This window comes from Carica papaya, chromosome 4 (genome assembly GCF_054855325.1).
Source record: "Carica papaya isolate Zhongbai chromosome 4, ASM5485532v1, whole genome shotgun sequence".
Classification (NCBI taxonomy): domain Eukaryota; kingdom Viridiplantae; phylum Streptophyta; class Magnoliopsida; order Brassicales; family Caricaceae; genus Carica; species Carica papaya.
This window is the reverse complement of record NC_142312.1, coordinates 13506265-13526783: the sequence shown is the minus strand read 5'-3', so window position 1 is coordinate 13526783 and position 20519 is coordinate 13506265. Positions and strand designations below refer to the sequence as shown.

Below are 20519 nucleotides of genomic sequence, written 5' to 3'. Positions count from 1 at the left end.
TTTCTCTAAAAATAATTATGGAGTGTAATTCTCAATAATTTTATTTATATATTTTTAAATTAAAAATAAATTAATTAATATTATATAAAAAGAAGATGATCGATAAGATGCTTAAATTATTTACTCAGTTATTATCAATTCTTAATTATATATATATATTTGATCGTATAGAAAAAAAAGAAATTATGTAAATCAAAGGTGATGGTCGTGATCATGTTGGTTTTAAAAATGTGACCGTTAATATGAAGTTTCTTTTTCTTTTTCTCTTTTTTTTTTTTTTTTTTTTTGGGGGGGGGGGAGTTTGAGAGTCGTTAACTTGAGGATAAAACAACGAATATTTTTTTTGAGCCTTCTTCTTTAAATAAATTTTTTTTTTAAAAAAGAGTAAACTATCAAGAAAGGACATTTTGGTTAGTTGCCAAAAAAATTCTAAAGATTTGAAAAAGTTGCCACGTGTCTGAACCTAAATTAATCAGAGCCTGTCCACCCTTTTGTGTTAATTGCGGCATAATTAAAGAGCTCTTTATTCAATTTAAATGTCATTTCACAATAAAATAAAGGTTCCAACGGCACTAATGGAATGGTAAATTATTGAGAAATGTAGATTGCAATAAGTGTTCAGAGAAAAAGCCTCTTGTAAGTAAGTGCTTTTCTTTTTGAATTTTCAACACAATCATTGTACTTGGTCTTTTTTTCAGAAAAAATTACCAAACTATAGATAGGTTAATAATATTCAACCCAATGCCTTTTATATACATATATCTATATATAATATTAATTTTTTAGAATTTTGTAATAAATAAAACGATTTGTGATAAACCTTACTTTTGAAGCTCCCAATTTTTTTTACAGCTTTTTTCAAACCAGCATCCCCTCCCTCCTTTTATATAAAATTCTCAAGCCTGTTGACACATAAATATTCAAAACGATGAACCAATTGAGATGAAATAATTTAATTAGTTTTCAAATAGCAAAGGAACCAAACTGAAATACAATAATTATTCAAACTTTTTAATATAACAAATAGTAACATTCTCTTCAACATTGATCCAGAAATTTCACTATTAAAATAAATCTCTGAACTTTTCGAATCCATTGAAGCAATTTTTTCTCTATTCAATTCATTTGCTGCTTCTGTCTTGTAGCACCATTGTTCTATTTATTGAATCTTAATTTTTTTTTTTTTTTTTGGTTAAAACATCTTTCTTCTCATAAGACTCCAGTAGAGGTAGGAATCTATTAAGGCAAAGTTGATTTTATCTACTACATATTTTTTTTTTACGTAAAATCTAATTTTGTACTTCTTAAAAGTTTTTTTTTCTTTTTTATATAAGAGTTATAGATATAACCCATCAAAGAATAATACACTTTTAATTGATTTTCTTTTTTCCTCACAATCCTCATAGGTAATATTATGAATTAAAAAAATCTCATAAAGGGAATGTTTTTGAGCCTCACATTGATGTTAGTTGTAACAACAAGAAAATAAAATAAAAACACTAAGGGGCAGAAGAGAGGGGCGGAGAATAAAAGAAGACGAAGAAGAGAAGAGCGCCTCAAACACCGTCACTCATCGGAGGTAATATTGGCATAGTTCCGACCACCAATCCCCCCCCCCCGTTTTGTGTTTATGTATGTATACTTGAATATGTATAAATACATATATATATAAATATAAATATATGTGCAGTTATAGATATGCAGTATATATAAATATATATAGGTGTTAGTGCAGAAACAGATATAAACGACAGATGTGTACAAATTTTATATATATATGTGCAGCGTTTATTTTGCATGTCTGTGTATATACATGTACATTTATAAATAAGTACATATGCAGTGTATACGTATATACATATGCGTGTTAGTGTAGTCATATATATGTATACATTAGGTATGTGTGTGCGTCTTATATATATAAAAATATATATGCAGTGTTTATGTATTTGTGTCCATATATCTACACATATATGTTTGTGCATTTGCAAATAGGTATGTATATGCAAAAATTATATACATATAGATATGCGTGTTGGTGTAGATGTATATAAATATAGTGGGTATGGGTGCGCGTTGTATATATATACACACATAGTGTAATCATGTACGTGTAGTCATGTGTATATATATATATACATACATATATAAATGTGAGTCTACACGTGTGTGTGTGTGTGTGTGTGTGTGTGTGTATATATGTAAAAGAAATAGTAAATAAAATTGAGGTTTTGGAACCTTTGGAAAAGGAAATGTTGTAAGCAAGTTCTAATAAGGTTTAGGAAAGTAATTTTATGGGAGAATTAAATTAGAAATAAATTGATGAGTGAAATAAGAATAATAGTGGTTAGATAAAAAAAAAATATGTAAAGTAAAGTGAAATTAGGTTCTAAGGTTTATAAGGATTGAGATTTTCTAAACAAATTTGAGAAATTGGTTTAGAAACTGAAGAAATTTGTGAGGATCGATCAATTTATAAAATTTAGTTCAATTCAATAAAGCAGTAAAAATTGAGTCAATTTCTATTCGAAATTACATATTTTTCTAAAAATTTTGGTCACTGAATTTAAAATTTTATAGATTATTTTCAAATTATGTTTTAGTGTATATATATATTTTTGAAAAATATGCATATGAATGACAATGTAATTGTGTATATAAGTTGATATCGATGCAAATATATTGTGTGTTTTGCATATATATGTGTAGTTGGATGTGAATTTTTCTTTTGAAAAATAAGATCTCGTAAATTTTTGAGTTTTTAAAGTTATGACATAAAATAGAAGTAACTTTTGAAGAGAAAACAAGTTATCAGTTATCATAGAAGAGAATTTACAAACTTGATATATAAGATGAACCCTACCATAGATGTGTTCTCAGTCATACGGGGCTAAGAAATCTCATACCGTATGAGGTTACGAATTGATTTAATTACGTTCATACTGGACGGGGTATTGAGACGATTTATAATTGTGGTGTTCATTACCATACGGGATATGAGAACGACTGATAAATTATAAAAGAAATATTTTGTATATTCACATGTAGAGGGGATCTCTATGGACTCCCAATGATACTGTTAATAAAAATAACAATATGTAATAGAAATAAAAATGGTAAGTAATATTGGTTTTGATGAAATGGTAAGAAACCCAAAGTTTCACATTTTTTTATATGTGTATTAATTATGCTTCTCACTGTAATTCTAACGATATCTTAATGTTATGTATGAATGATTGTGTGAACTGATAGTATTATTTTTCTTGAAAATAGAAACTACCTGAATACGTACCTGACATGGTTGATGGTATTTGTGAACGAAATAAAATTATTTGAATATGAATCCAATATGATATGATGATATTTATGAATAAAAATGATATGTATAATATCTAAATATGATCATGTTGAGAATGAGTAATGAAAAGTATGAGGTTCGTGATTGTTTTTTTTTAGGTTATATTTAGCGGTAATGATGATGAATATGATTGTTTTTCAAATTAGATTTCTTTAAATATAAAGTACTGTCTGATATATAAAATTATTGTTATGCTTGAGAATTTTGTTTTAAATAAAATTTGCATATATTTTATAAATATGATGTGATGGGTGAATGCATGTCTTTGTTATAAACACTCTCTTTTTTTACTAAGTACGTGAAACTCACTCTAATTCACACATTCCTCAGTGCAGATTATTTTGGATCAGGAGCACGTTCAAAGTCGAAAGAAAACTCTAAATGAACATTTAGAGACTTTTAAAATATTACTTTGTAAAATAGATTCTTATAATAATGTAATGTAATGAGTTTTAATGAATCTCATGATTTATAATTCCGTACAAGAGATATATGATTGAATTTTAAAGTTTAGAATATTGTTTCACAGATTTATCAAGTTATATGCACGGGTTACCGCTTATTTCTCTTTAGAGAAAGTGGATCATTACATTAGTACTGGTAATAAGACGTTGGTAAAACTTATTTAAAAAAAAAAGATTTTACTAATGTAACACCCACAAAAATTTGTTTTAATTTAATAATTAATAAATGTAATTTTTTAATTATTTTATTTTATTTTATTTGAAGTAAAAATTGAATGATGATGAAATTAGAAACAATTTTGAGGAAAATAGGTAAAAATTTGAGTTCTGTGGGCATTTTTGAAAGAAAAATCGAAAATCAAGAGTCAAAGTGCAATTTGGAGAAGTTCTACCACGTGGGACGCCGGGCCAACAGCCCCGACGAACCTGGATGCGCCACGTGGCAACGGGCACTGATGCGGTACCACGCAGGCAATTCGCGTGCCCGCAATCGAACGGCCCAAGTTCATTCCCCCGCGCATGGACAGCCTAGATGCGCTCCCTCCCAAACGCGATCGAACGGCAAGATTCAAACGCGATCAGACAGCCCAAAGTGAATTGCGATGGACGGTCCAAATTGGATCGCAATGAACGGTGCAGATTCACTTCCTATTTAATCGCGATCGGACGGTCCAGATCAAACGCAATGGACGGCCCAAATCAAAAGCGAACGGATATAAATAACCTTCATTCATACCAAACCCTAACCTTAGCCGCCAGACCTCATCGCCGAAAAAGACGACTTAGCCGTCGGGGAGCCGATCGCAGCCACCCGCCGCCACACCAGAACCCTTTCCGACTGCCAAAAAAGGTAAAAACTTTTCCTTTTGCACAAAATTCAATGTTAAGCTCACCCATGGCCAAATCGGAGTAAAAAGACTGGTCAATTGGCCGAAAAACACTGGCGAAGCTTGGTGGCGCCGCCGCAGGGAATTTCATAAAATGCATCCGATGAGGCCTTTTTTGATTCCTGTTCTGTGTAATTTTTTTACCGTTGTAATTACTGTGTCCTTCTCTATAGGTTGACCAGAGCAAAATACCCAATCGCAACGTGAGCGGGAGGAACCGCCATACCGGAGAGCCCCGCTGCCGGTGAGTTTCAGTTTTTTGTATTTTTTCGACCAACGGAGGCCTTTTAACGTGTTTTCTCACAGGAATCGATGTAAAATCGACTAAATTTGGCCGAAACGACCGAAAACAGCCAACTCGAGGAGGATCGTCGTCGCCGGAATTCTAAAATTTACCGAGTGGGTCGTGGGACTGATTTTGAGTTTGTTTGAAATATTTGTAGGTACTATTAGCGCGTTTCGATTCCTGGAGAAAAATTCAGGGAACCTAGAGACCGCCCATAGGTGCAGTAAACAGCTTAGCTTTTCGGACGTCAAATCGAGTAAGGAACCCTCACCCTAGGACCGCCCATAGGCGCAGTAAATAGCTTAACTTTTCAGACGTTAAATCGAGTAAGGATCCCTCACCCTATTCCCTATCATAGAATTGAAGTCTAAATAAATAATAATATGGTATTTATACAAATTAAATAAATGTGCATAATTAATTACGGATTGCTAATAGAACCCGAACTGAAAATTATTCTTTGTTGATTTCTGTTAATTTATTTTATAGTCTAAAAGTATGATGATATCTAGTTTATCACTTTTATTATTTGAATGCATGAATTGTTGCCTTATGTGACTACTGTTTGATTGAGAAATTGAGATATGATTATATTCCCTGATGCATGTTTGTTTACTTATGTGATCTTAGTCGATTTGAAAAATGGGGACTAAAGAAAAACGGAAAAGTTGTGTGATTAAATAAACAGATGGAATGACAGCTTTATTGAATATTCTAGGAGATGGTGGACGAACTGGGTACATAAAAAATCCTACCGTGAATGTTGTCTCATACCGGACGGGGTATGGAGACTTGATAATTTGGCGTTCATAACGGACGGAGTATGAGGACGACCCACTTCTCCCTCATACCGGATGGGGTATTGAGGTTTAATAAATTGGCACTCATATCGGAGGGTGTATGAGAACGACTCATAATTGATATTGTTAAAAGAAAGGGTTCACGTGTAGCAGGGACATCCCTATGAACCCAAATGGATACTAGTAGACTAGTGAAAAATGGTGACAGTTATTCTTTGGTTATTTGACGATGTGTATAGATTTATAATATGTGTTATGTTGCTGATCTTATATAAAATTATGATTCGTATGATATTATTGTCTGCATAGGTTGTTTTTATAAATTCCACTGTAGTAAGTGAACGGTAAATGGTTTTATGATTGATAAATGGATTTGTTAAATTTAGTGCTCCATTAGTTGTTTTTGTTTTTATACCCATATTTATTTCTATGTCAGTGATATAGTGTGATATCTTTACTGACTAGTGTAACTCATTCCTTATTTAACCATTTCAGATCAAGATGACCAAGTTTTAGAGTCCTATCTGCATGAAGATTGAGAGTAGATACTAGATATTTTCTCTTTTATGTTTATTTCCTTATTTCTTGTGTTTCTTTCAAAATTGTGAATTTCGTAATGCTGTTTAGTACTTTTAAGTTATTGTGTAAAGAATGTAAATCTTAATATTTTTATTTCGCTTCCGTACTTAAGTTATTATCTATTTCCTTTTGGATTTCCGGGGTCGTTACAGTATTTGTGAATGAAATAAAATTATTTGATTATGAATCCAATATAATATTATGATATTTATGAATGAGAATTATATGTATAACATCTAAATATGAACATGTTTAGAATGAGTAATGAAAAGTATGAGGTTCGTGATTTTTTTTTTAGGTTATATTTAGCGGTAATGATGATGAGTATGATTGTTTTTCAAATTGGATTTCTTTAAATATAAAATATTGTGTGATATATAAAATTATTGTTATGCTTGAGAATTTTGTTTTAAATAAAATCTGCATATATTTTATAAATATGATGTGATGGGTGAATGCATGTCTTTGTTATAGACAGTGTCTATTTTCTTATTAAGCACGTGAAACTCACCCTAATTCACACCTCCTTCAGTGCAGATTAGTTTGAATCAGGAGCACGTTCAAAGTCGAAAGAAAACTCTAAATGAACCTTTAAAGATTTTGAGAATATTGCTTTGTAAAATAGATTCAATTACATTATAGTAATGTAATGTAAAGAGTTTTAGTGAGTCTCGTGATTTATAGTTCCGTACAAGAGATATATGATTGAATTTTAAATTTTAGAATATTGTTGTACAGATTTATCAAGTTATATGCACGGGTTAGTGCTCATTTCTCTTCAGAGAAAGCAGGTCGTTACATCAGTGTTGGTAATAAGACGTTGTTAAAACTCATTTTTCAAAAAAAAAAAAAGATTTTACTAACATTCAAATAAATTAGCTTATGTAATTTTAACTCACAAAATTATCATAAAAGTATTTAGTGACCGTCTTAAAAAAGGTCATCGGAAAGATATCATTGTACAATAACCATACATAGCACGAAAACTAAGATAATCAAAAAAGAATTATGGCAATTAAGGTGAATCTTTAAAAAATTTATAATTTAGTCATCTAAAATTGTATAGAAGATATTCTTTCAATAAGAGGTCTATAAAAAACTAGAGTCGAAGTAACCATATGATATATTTATTCCTCATTGATGAATATTGTTATATGGTTATATATATATATGTGTATGTGTATTTGTTATATTTTATTGAAATATTAACTCATGTTATCTATTTAAAAAGTCTAATATAAAGATTGGAAACTTCTCATGATGGTGGAAAGGGGACATTTATTTTATCATCTTTTTTTTTTTCTTGACTTCTTTTTTTTTTTTTTTTTTATATATACTTTTTACTGAAACTTCTTGAGAACAAGTGGACATTATCATGAAATGTTTAAACAACTTAATTCCATGAAAAAATTTAGTTTTAAATGCAGCTATAATCAAAAGACTAACTACAATTAATATAATTTTGTTTACTATTGACTTTGGGCACTACTTGGGAGTCCCTATATTATATCAAAGAATCAGTTGTAGCACATAGCAACGGCGGGGTGGTTCCAGATCCCTCTTTTTTTTTTTTTTTTTTTTTTTCTTGGCTTTGATATACACTTTTATCAATGTAATTTACTTCTGTTATCTTAACCTACTTTATGCAAAAAAATCCTTCTATCCATAACCTTGACCTCCACATTAGACAAGTTGAATCAGGAATTCATATGGAGATCAAAAGTCATGTATATAAATAATCAATCTAGTTAAGTGCAAGAAGGGTTACCAAGCCTAGGAACTTCTCAATTTAAGGATTTCAAATATGAAATAAAAGTATTGGGATGTTTCTCATGAAGCTTATAGGAAAGAATGGTGAGGAACCAAATAGTCTTTAAGTTCAAACCTGAAAGAGCAAAATATGAAAAGCCCATAAAAGAGCAGCCTAGAAAATCCAATAGAAAACCCACGCCCAACCCGAAGTACCTGCACTAAACCAAAGCAGAAGAGCAGAACGAAAAAAGAGCAGCAGGAGGAAAGAAGTTGCAGAAGAACCAGTCAACACCCTCAAACGGCCACCACCAGAACCGGTCAATCCTCTTCAGTTTTTACTCTCTAGTACCTTGTTATTTCTAGCCGTTAGTTTTTTAAGTTTTTCTCCATCCGTAAATGTAAGAAATTGGTTGATCTCTATGTGTATTTAAGGACGCATTATCAACGAATGAAGGTAGAACATTTTAAGCAGCAAATTTTTTAGTTTTATTCTCACCATAAACATAATTATTTATCTCTCTGACTGGGACCTATTATTGGTATCAGAGCAGGATAGCGTCAAACAAGGAACGCATTGAGAATCTTGAGCAAGGTTTGGGTGGATTGCAGGAATCGGTCAGTAGGCTGGAAGTAGGAATGACGGGCAAACCTCGGCTCGTTGAGGAAAACTTGCAACGCTTCTCAGACACGATGATGTCCAGCCGCGAAGCTTTTGCAAGCAACTCCATAGGGCGACTCGGACAGGCACAACCCGTCAGGGACGACGGACTCGAACGTATAGAAACGGGGAGGCAGAACTTCTACTCGAAGGTGGCAAAATTAGAATTTCCGACCTTCGCCGGCGACGACTCGACGAAGTGGTTCAATTGGACTGAGCAGTTCTTCGAGTTACAAGGCACCACTGACAGCAACAACATCACCTTGGCCGCTTTCCACCTTGAAGGAGAAGCAAATCAATGGTTGTAGTGGTTCAGAAAAATCTGTTAGGAAGGAGGAAGGGAGATTACCTGGACCTTGTTCACAAGTGAGCTGTGGACCGGATTTGGGCTGCCCAAATGCGAAGACTTTGATGAGACCCTTTTTAGAATTAAACAACCGGGCTCCCTCAGAGACTACCCAAAAGAATATGAGAAGCTCGACAACAGGGTTCAGTGCTGGACCCAAAAGGCCATGGTTGGAACCTTAAACTCGAGCTGGGATCCGATTGCTCAAGCCCAAAACGTTAAGAGAGGCAATCAATCTGGCCCGAATGAGAAGACCAGCTGGGCCGACAAAGGAGAGCCATCAGGGTCGGGCGAAATCCGCTTCCCAACATGAACCCGATTGTCCCAAACCTTAACCTCAGACGTGAGACAACCGAAACGACGTTCGTGGGAGGAGATGCAGTGTTGCCGCTTGCAGGGCCTCTATTTCTACTGCGACAAAAAGTTCTCCACCGGGCACCGATGTCGATGGCCGTAGTTAATGATAATGGAAGGGGCTGATGACGAAGAAGACCCGGACGACACCGACGGCCCCGACATTTCTCTTCGTGCCTTGGTTGGATGGGCAACAACCTGAACGATGCGTCTTTCTGCCACGATCGAGAAACAGAAGGTGGTCGCTCATTGATAGCGGCTCGACACACAATTTCATAAGGGAACGGGTCGGCGATCGCTTGCGGCTTACTGTAGTGCCGACCGAGTCTTTCTAAGTGAAGATGTCCAATAAACCAGCCCATGAAGTGCCAAGGACAGTTCACATAGTTCTTGTCACCCTTTAAAGTATCCCTTTTTATCTCATAGTATATGTTTTACCTTTGACCGGCCTGGATTTGGTGCTAGGTGTACAATGGCTGGAATTACTTGGAACGGGCACATGTGATTAGAGAAAGATGACCATGGAATTCTTCTGGGAAGGTTGAATGCGACGGTTGTAAGGCACCGGGACATAAGCCATTCGGTTAGCATCCATGAGATCGGTTAGTAAGTTGTTGAGACAGAAAAATTTAAAGGTGGCAATATGCATGCAGGTTGAAGTAAAACCAAATCTGGCAGTATCTGAGACAAGTATGGATGAGTTATTGGCTGAATATCATGATATATTTCAGGAACCAAACCGCTTTCCACCAGTGAGAAAAATTGCACACTAAATCAGCCTCAAAGAAGGGACCGATCCGTTCAATATCAGGCCCTACAAGTATGCTTACTTTCAAAAGACTGAAATTGAAAGACAAGTTCAAGAAATATTGAAAATGGGGATCATTAAGCCGAGTGTTAGTCCTTTCTCATCCCCAGAATTATTGGTTAAGAAAAAAAATGGAACATGACATTTTTGTACAGATTACAGAGCCTTGAATGTTGTAACCATCAAAATCACTTCCCTATCGACATGCTTGACGAACTACATGGAGCGGCCTATTTCACTAAATTGGATTTGACCTCCGAATATCACCAAGTTTGAGTACATCCACCAAACACCCACAAAATAGCCTTGCAAACATATAATAGTTATTATGAGTATTTGATCATGCCATTTGGCTTATGCATTGCCCCCTTAACCTTTTAGGCAATTACGAACAATGTCTTTCGACCATACTTACATTGGTTCATCTTGGAATTCTTTAATGATATCTTGATTTACAATTTTGATTGGAAATTGAAGTTGGAATAGTTTAAGCAGGCTTTTAAAATCTTAAGATAACGTTAGCTCTTTGTGAAGTTCAAAAAATACGTATTTGATAAAAAATGAGTTAAGAGTATTTGGGCATATCATTACCGCTCAAGAATTAAAGGTTGATCAAAACAAAATACGGACGATATTGAGCTGGTCCAGCCCAACTACTATCACTGAGCTAAAAGGGTTCATTGGGTTAACTAGATATTACCGGAAGTTTGTTCAGAATTACGGATAATAGCCAAGCCTCTCACCAATTTGTTGAAGAAGGGCCAATTCGGATGGAATGATGAAGCCAAAACTGCTTTTACCACACTTAAACAAGCCTTAACTTCCAAGCCTACACTTGCCTTACCCAACTTCAATGAGCCTTTCACCATTGAGGCGGATACATTCGGACACAGCATTGGAGTCGTTCTCACACAAAATGAATGGCCAATTGCATACATGAGCCAAGCATTAGGGATAGCCAAACAGTCATGGTTAGTTTATACCAAGGAAATGCTGACAATTGTAATTGTACTACAAGTATGCCAACCTTATTTGATGAGACATAAGTTCTTTATCAAGACAAATCAATGTAGCCTAAAATACCTCATGAAACAATGGATTGTCACTTTCGAACAATATAAATGAATTTTTAAGCTCTTTGGGTGCATGATAACTCAGGATCAACTAACAGAATCCAAAACCTCATATATAATGATGTGGGACTCGAAATTAACTAATGTGATAAAAAATTATGCATATATATCAGTAACTAAAAACTCAAAACCTTAAATAAACCCTCTTTACTAGATGCACACTTAACGGAGAGTAAAAACCAAGATAATAAAGATAAATAAATTAATTAGAATGTCACAAAAAGAATTTTCGATAAGTTAAAATCAATTTGAGAAAGGAGAATGATGAAAACGTCAGTAGACATCAAGTCCCCACTCAATAAAAAAGGTTTAAAAAATCTCCTTAGTTGAAAACTAAAAGTTCATAATTTTATTGATTGAAACTTAAATTATTACAAGTAGCAATTGATGATCTATTTATAGTGTAAGCTAAGTGAATAATAAGGAAAATAATATCCTAATTTAATGAAGAAATTACATAGAAAATTAAATATAGAATATCATATAATAGGAACAATAATAAAATTAAGAGAATTATAAGTAAAATAGGATAAATAAAATCTCATTTTTTAAATAGAGAAGATCTTAATTAATTATAGAGAATTATGAGAAGAAATTCTGGTAATATATTTTCCTCTTTCTCAAATATTTTCATTTTCCGTGAGATTTGATATTTAAGAAGTTTTTCTATTTATCAAGATAGCTTGCGATTTACGATTAATTTCCTTCCTTCGTTGATTATCCCTCTTAAGAAGAAAAATTTCTCGTGGGATTTGGAAAGAAAATTCTATAGGATTTTCCCTTTCCTTGTTCACATCAATACGATTATGAGATCATCTATAAGCTGAAAAAAGAGAGTAGGGTTGTCGATGCACTGTCTAGACAAGTGCGTAGCCCAAACCTAGATGCCTTATTTGTATCCCACCATTAAATATGGGAAGATATCAAGAAAAAAACTATAGGTCACTCTTACATGAAAAGAATTGGGCAGTTAGTATCAAACAAGGCAGGACAACCTTACTGTTAGAAAAATGATCTAATTCTATACAAAAATAAAGTAGTGGTACCGTCGGGATCTGAAATCATATAACAACTCTGTACGCTTATCCTGATTCCCAAATAGGGGGCTATTCAGGCATGCTTTGTACCTACAAGAGACTTGCACAGTAGATCTATTGGCCCTCAATGTGAAGAGTAGTCCAAGAATATGTATCAATTTGTGAGACATGTCAGTGAGCTAAATATGACACCCTATCACCTGCAGGTCTCATTCAATCATTGCTTATTGCTTGCCAAATATGGGATATCATTACCATAGATTTCATTGACGAGCTTCCACCATCACAAGGTAAAAACACAATCTTGGTTGTAGTTGATTGCCTTGTCAAAGCAGCCCACTTCTTGGCCTTGTCTCACCCTTATATCACAAAGACGATAATTGATAAGTTTGTCGAAAGGGTGGTAAAACTCCATGGTATGCCATGTTCCATCATCAGTGACCCGCACCCCATCTTCATAAGTCATTTCTGGAATGAATTCTTTAAAATGTCAAGAACCTAACTGAAAATAAGTTCCTTATACCATCTGTAAATTGATGGTCAAACGGAAATAGTCAATTAATGTGTTGAGCCGTATTTTTGGTGGCTCGCCCATTAGCAACCTCACAAATACAGCGCCCTCCTCCCTTGGGTTGAGTTTTAGTACAATACTACCTTTCATTTTTTTCTGTTGGGATGACCCTTTTTCAGGCATTGTATTGGTGATCCCCTCCCACCATTCCATACTACCACAAAGACACGACCTTTATTAATTAAGTTGATCAACAACTCAATGACTGCAACGAATTACTTATACAGTTGAAGACAACCTCCACGCCGCAATCGATCGCATGCAACAACAAGCAAATGCCAAGAGGATGTGGAATTTAAAATTAGAGATTAGGTTTTTCCCAAATACCAACCATACCAGCATCAAACCGTATTTTGAAGAGCAACTGAAAAGCTATCTTATCGATTATTTGGATCATACCAAATTGAACAAAAAATGGAACTAGTAACATACAAGCTTAAGCTGCTCGAAGGAACTCGAATACACCCCATTTTCCATGTATCACTGCTTAAGAAAAAATTGGGAGACTGTCCAAGATTTACCACCCACAACTGAAGAAGGTGACATCATACTACAACTAGTACACATCTTCGACACCCGTTGGATCAATAGAGGGTCTAAAGTTGTGGAAGAAAGTGTGGTTAAGTGGCAGCATTTACCAACGGAAGATGCAACTTGGAAAAATACGTAATAACTCCTGGAAAAATTTCTCAACCTGAACCTTGGGGACAAGGCTCCTTCAAACAGGGGGAGTAATGATAAGCCCATAAAAGAGCAGCCTAGAAAATCCCATAGAAAACCCATGCCCAACCTGAAGTACCTGCACTAAACCAAAGAAGAGGAGCGAAACGGAAAAAGAGCAGAAGAAGAAAAAAAGTTGTAGAAGAACCGATCAACACCCTCAAACAGCCACCACTAGAACCGGTCAATCCTCTTCAGTTCTCACTCTCCATTATCTTGTTATTTCTAGCTTTCAAATTTTTAAGTTTATCCCCATTCATAAATGTAAGAAATTGGTTGATCTCTATGTGCATTTGAGGATACATTATCAATGAATAAAAGTAGAACATTTTAAGCAACACATTTTCTGATTTTATTCTCACCATAAGCAGAATTATTTACCTATCTGACTGGGACCTATCAAAATACTTCATGAATCAAGATCCTTGATGTATATTTTCTTGTAAGAGTTCCTAAATGTGGAGAGACTTATTCAAATAATAATAGGCCATCATAAAAATGAGCATTATATGGTCAGTAGAGATCAGAAAATGATCAAGTTCTGGATTAATCTTTATATTAGTGATAGACTGCTCTATTACCATGCATCTCATCTAACACTTTATTAGTAATAGTGTGTTCAAAAAAACTAGTTATATGAAATGTATCAAAAAATCATTATGATAATTTTATTTTAAATATAATGTAGTAAACATTCATTAATAAAAAAAAATTGTTATTTTTATCTTTATTCTATACTATCATTTATGGATATTCATTAATTACTGAGTCAATGAGACTATGATGAGATATTATAGATTCAAATATTTTAGTATACAATATATCATTCACAATAAAATATTTAATCTTATTAAATATTAGTATAATAGATATCACGGTACTGTATAAGTACTATTTAAAAAAATATGAATGATAATAAGTCGGGTTTGATATACATTTCACAGGCTTTGATCACCTCAATCAGATATAAGAATGAAAATTTTGAATTTATCACCAACTCAAAATACAAAAGCATTACGTATGTTTTACATGATTGGTAGTATTTTAAGGAGGTGACGAATAAGTCTATTGATAATTTTACTAAACCATCTTGATTGGTGGATCATTTAAAATCTCAAAAACAAATATGAGCACCCATGGAATTGTGAGCTAAAAGGTTATCTTCTCCACCATAACATGACTCTTCACAAAAAAAAAAAAAAAAAAAAAAGGAACTAATATATTTATAGAGCAAATTGTTCGTAACCTCTCCTATATAATGATATTGATAATAAGATAATATTAGAATTTCAAGAAACTTATATATAGTTGAAGCTCCTGGAGAACCCAATTTTTTTACAAATGGCACCTACGGTTACAAGCTCAACATGGATGTCTTTAGTTGGGGCAACTTCATGCCTATGGTCGTTAGTGGTTTGAAAAAAAAAAAAAAAAAACTAGGATTACATGTATTTATTACTAACATTTGCATCATTTCCTTTACTATTATTGAGACTGGAGTTTATTCTTAAATGTCTTAACCTAGTATGGATAAAAAAATAAAAAGAATATTGTGAAGGTTGATTCTCTTTATTTTAAAAATATGTTATTCTATTTAGTTAGCGAAATTGATCCGACTATCTTCATTTATCACTAAATATAGAAAAAAAAAATACTTGTACGAATTGCTTTCCTAGCATGACCTGTGACTTTCATAGGAAGACCTTCTTGTTGACTTTTTCGCTAAATGGTCTTGATATGAATATTTTCTTAAATATGTGAAAGCAATTAGTTCAAGTAATTGATTTAACTTTAACATAAATCTATATAATGTTTCTTTTCCTTAAAAAAGAGGCCAAATCAATTACTTGACTTTGTTGGATCAGCTAACGGAGAGGGCACTTTTATTATGCACTCAAGAAATGAATTCTGTAATTGATTTACTGACCATACTAGAGGCCTACAATGGTTGCAAAGAAAATTTAAAAAATTTTAAAAAATATTCAAAGTATTTAAAAATTTTTTAACTTTATTAATTTTTTCCTACATTTTATTATTAATAATTAATTATATATTTTTATAAATAAACTTGAAAAATTCCCACAAATTATCATTTAATTGAATGATTATTCTTTTGATCTATCTCCCTCCCTTGAAAGTGTAGTTTCAACTCATATCCTGTGCGTAGCTGGATGTAGGGAGAAGGGATAAAAAAAAAGAATTGGAAAAATGCCCTGCTTCCGGCAGAAATCATTTCTTAACATCACAGACTTTGTCACTCCAGCCTTGGGGCAAAGCCACGATTAACAGATTAAAAAGAACTAATTTACTTATAAAAGATTCCAACTCAAAATTTGCCATTACATACACCAGATAACGAGGAAAAAATTATCAGGCTAAATACAAGAGGATAAATAATTTAGATTCTGATAAGATCTGTAGCAGTACATTCTCAATATCCTGGAAAAAGAAAGCACCCCTGTACAGCCACAGAGCATTGTGACTTGAAATAGGTACAAAAAAGAGGCATCTATAAATTAACCTTTGTGTAGTATTTTTATTCACTGTTTATTTTATTTAGTTATTTATATCTTTTTTTTGGTATATGCTACTACTGAAATAATAATCAGCTTAAGAATGTGGTCAATGGAAGTTCAGGAAAACCTACTACCAGAATTCAGAGACCTATAAGCATATGATACTGTGCATGTGACGCAAAGCAACAGTATAGAGTTAAGCAGGAGTAAAAGCTCTCTCAACTATGATTAGTCTCAGGAGATCCATAGCCATAAGGGTTCTTGCTTGCCCAGTTCCATTGATCCCTGCACATCTCCTCAATGCCATATTTTGACCTGCGAGGAAGTCCATTCTATATATTATGAACCTAAACAGTGAATAGGAAAAGATACAAGCGACAGAAGTCCTCCACTTTGAAGATCTTGTCGTCAGATTGAATATGAGTATAAGTTCCATAAAGTAAACTTATTGGCATTATATGCTGTTTAAAAGCCAAAATCTTAAAAACAGTTGTGTTTCTACTCGGTAACGAATAAATATGGACTAGATAAGGAATAGCCACTGACAAAATTGGAAGATCCAACAGTATTTTCAACAAAGATTTGTGTGTAAACATACATTAACACTTACTTCCAATTTAATTCACGCTCTGCTTTCTCTGTTGATGCATACACGATCTCAGCATCACCAGGTCTCCGTCCAGCCATGACAAGAGGAATTTTCTGATGAAAATAATCAAAGCATGATCTATGAGAAGCAAGAACCAAAAGGTACATACATAACGAGCAAAAGAAATAACTTGCAGGACAAGTTCCAGGATTCTTCAAGGGGATACCCAATTAATTCATCTTCCAAATTCTTGGATTTGATTCTTTAAATTCAGTTAATCATATTAGTCCAAGGTCTGGGTTTCGATTATTTCTGGAAGAGGTACAAATGGTGAGGCTATAAAAAAGAAGGTAGTTGTCCTTGTCGAATTTCACAACTATACTTCAGAATCAAGTTTCCTTGTCTTTACGAAACATTATTTGAGTAATTCCTTTTGACAACTAAAATGGATTTTGTTGTTTAAGAAAGAAATAAAATTAATAACTACTACATGGCTTGCAAAGAAAGAACTGAAGCAAATATATTTAACACTAGGAATGGCTCAAAGCACCGGGAATTAAATATCAGATAAAGAAAACTACCTTTCCAGATGCCTTTTCAAATGCAGAGACCATCTCCAAGACTGACGTTCCTTTGCCTGTTCCAAGGTTGTACACCTCGCAACCTGCAAACCAAATATTTTATAGAAGGAAGAAGACTCACTAGAAGTATCTTTGCATCAGGAGGGTGCTTCCATAAATCAAAGAATTATACAACATATGTAGAACAGCCAAGAAATCCATGCATGCCAACTAGAAATAGGGCGCTCAATTTTCAAATTAATGGACCAGAAAATAAATATGGCAAATATCAGAAATTGAGCAAAATAAAAAAAGGGAACAGCCGTTTTACACATACCTATGCTACGATCAGATAGCTTACGCAGTGCAGCAATGTGCCCGTCTGCTAAATCAACAACATGAATGTAATCCCGCACCTGAGACAGGATACACAAAATGAAGATTAACCCCTTCTATCTTGGTACCTGGTTGGTGACTAGGAAAAGAAAATTATTCAGGTTGCCAGGAATAAATTTCTATGAGGTCAAATCCACAGCAGAGAAGTTTCCCAAGTTCAAGCGAATAAAAGATTCTCACGAAGGTTATGATTAAATCATGTTCAGAATTATCTTTTATAGCAATATTTAACCACTCTGACAAAAATATTATGGTACTTTCTAAAAGTGGAAGTTGCAACGACAAATGTATATTTCCTAACTGGGAGTCTCAAAAGTGCATGTAAACCAAAATATTTCATAAAAATAACATAATACTTGATTAAATGCATACCCCAGTTCCATCAACTGTGTTATAATCATTTCCAAAAACTGTCAAGGCTGGTCTCCTAGCAACAGCAACTTGTTGGACAAAAGGCATGAGATTGTTTGGAATTCCACGAGGATCCTCACCAATGTGGCCACTAGGATGTGCTCCAACTGGATTGAAGTATCTCAGCAATATGATTTTCCATTCAGAGTCAGAGCGATGTATATCACAGCAAATCTCTTCAATGAAAAGCTGAAAGATTAATCATCGTAGAGAACTTGAGATGATATCAACGAGTTGATCATTGAAAAGGTTTCAGAAAACTTTTATAGAGTTCAATCAGCAAAAGTAAAAACCATTTATCTAATGCAGTAAAAGATATATATTCAGTACCTTAGTTCGTCCATAGGGGTTTGCTGCGCACAAGGGGAACTCTTCTGTGCATGGGACAACCTTTGGCCAGCCATACACAGTTGCTGATGATGAAAACACAAGCTGAAACAAATTAAAACTGAGAATATTAGCCATGTTGATCATGGTACAGAGTCAACACAAAGATCCAAAAAACCAGAAGATTGATGATAAAATATTATCTGAGGGAGAAAGACAGGAGTACATTTTTACACCCATGTGCAGACATTACTTCCAGCAGGGCAATTGTTCCTATGAGATTGTTGTCATAATAAAGTAATGGTTTCTCTACACTTTCACCGACAGCTTTCAGTCCAGCAAAATGTATAACAGCATCAAACCTGAAATACAAAAGGCATATTGGTTCCTCGTCCAATGGAGAATATATCCTATTTATAAATTTTAGTAAATGGTTTTCACATCAAGACATTTTAACCAACAGGTTGGGTCCAATTAACAACCCACTTTTTGGTCTCTCTTCACCCTTTATTGATAATAACAGCCATATAAAGAATCGAGACACAAATTGGAGAAACACAGATGAGTAACAATAGCTGTCAATCCAGAGGTAATAATAAGACCAAACAAGATATAATAAGGGATCATACAAAGACATGCCACGAGGAAAATGCTCCACAACAATCAGTTTCAAACAAAAGGAGGTACATATAGAAAGAGATTGACAGGAAAGTTACTTTGTTTCAGAGAAAATTTTCTCCAGCGCTGGCTTGTCTCGAAGGTCCACCTGCGGTTAAAGCAGGGAGGTAAAAAAACATCAGGGCATGATGAATTTTGGTAAATTTATATTGCGCAAATCAAAATAAGACAAGAATAATTCGCAACAGTGAGCCACATGACATCGCATTTGAAGAAACCAAGGTTTTGATTCTAAGTTGAGACATCGAAATCAGGCAAATCTAATTTGAACAGGAAAGTTAGAATTCAAACCTTGAGAATTTCCGGGAAAAGAACAAATCTAAAGATTTCTAGGGACTAAACAACAAATTGTAAATGAAACAGGCTGGCAATCAGCCAAATTACGCGTAGTGTCGAATCAGAAACAGCAATTCACAACTCAAACAACAAAATGAATCAATTAATTACGTAATTAAGAAAAGTAATCAAATGAGAACATTGTTAAAGCCAGAGAAAGCATAATTCAGATGCTAACTCCATCATTAAATTACGTAAACAGTTATTATCCAACTCCAAGGCCCAAAACTTTTGACGCCAAAAAGGAACTTTTTTCTTTTTTTCCCCCCCTTCAATCAGTGAAATTCACACTACACTTTATGTATTAAAAAAAAGTTAAAAAAGATAGAAACGGTTACAAAAATTAATATTTAAAAAAGGAAGAAGAAAAAGAATAACGAACCTGGTAAAAGGAGAGATTGTTGCCGAATTCACCAGCGAGTTCCTTGACTCGTTTGATGGAGATATCAGAGGAGTTATCAAGATTGTCAACGACGACGGTACGGTAACCTCCCAACAACAATTGTAAGACGGTGTGGCTGCCGATGTAACCGGCACCGCCGGTGACCAGTATATTCTTGGCCATGAAATTGGTAGGAAGCAGGAGGGAGAGGAAGGTAAGACGTAGTTTACGGAAGGAAAGTAGGAAGAGTTTGTATGAGAGAAAAAGCAAAAGAGGTGGCTTATTTATAGCTGGGAAAGGAACAGAGGATACGTGAAAGACATGGAATGGAATGGGGAAAGGGATTTTATATAGAGAAGATTTTCGTTACGTTTTTTGAGGGGGAGAAGGAGGAAACGGACACGTGGTTCAGATTTTGTCTCTGTGTGAATCTTCTTCGCTTGTTTTACTGATGAGGAGTTTGTTTATAAGGGGCGTTTAAAGATTCTAAGACCGTTGGTGCAGGTGTGAATTGACAAAATTACCCTCCAAATTTTATGGTTAATTTTGTATTTTGATTTTTTTGGGGGAT

At 34.0% G+C, this 20519-nt stretch overlaps 1 protein-coding gene across 2 annotated transcripts; it reads right to left on the bottom strand.

Annotated features, from left to right (window-relative positions):
* Positions 1-16133: 16133 nt before the first annotated feature.
* LOC110812375 (UDP-glucose 4-epimerase 2) lies at positions 16134-20379 on the bottom strand. 2 transcript variants are annotated; one of them, XM_088217890.1, is made up of 9 exons: positions 19949-20379; positions 19269-19318; positions 18779-18914; positions 18556-18657; positions 18187-18414; positions 17756-17834; positions 17440-17522; positions 16868-16971; positions 16134-16584 (listed from the first exon to the last, which is right to left on the bottom strand). In XM_088217890.1, exons 1-8 carry the CDS (start codon positions 20129-20131, stop codon positions 16876-16878), a joined length of 957 nt encoding a protein of 318 aa, XP_088074016.1. In that variant the 5' UTR covers positions 20132-20379; the 3' UTR covers positions 16134-16584; positions 16868-16875. The 2 variants fall into 2 exon arrangements, with proteins under 2 accessions (XP_088074016.1, XP_021894834.1); XM_022039142.2 differs by having other exon boundaries at positions 16880-16971; positions 19949-20376.
* Between the last annotated feature and the right edge of the window lie 140 nt (positions 20380-20519).

What these genes read in the sequence shown, in the direction of transcription:
- LOC110812375 (XM_022039142.2), bottom strand. Translation starts at nt 20,131, where the DNA reads ATGGCCAAGAATATACTGGTCACCGGCGGTGCCGGTTACATCGGCAGC. An exon ending in CTGCACATGGGTGTAAAAAT is followed by an intron (nt 18,658 to 18,778) that starts GTACTCCTGTCT and finishes AATTTGTTTCAG; the next exon opens with CTTGTGTTTTCATCATCAGC. An exon ending in TTGAAAAGGCATCTGGAAAG is followed by an intron (nt 16,972 to 17,439) that starts GTAGTTTTCTTT and finishes TATTTTCATCAG; the next exon opens with AAAATTCCTCTTGTCATGGC.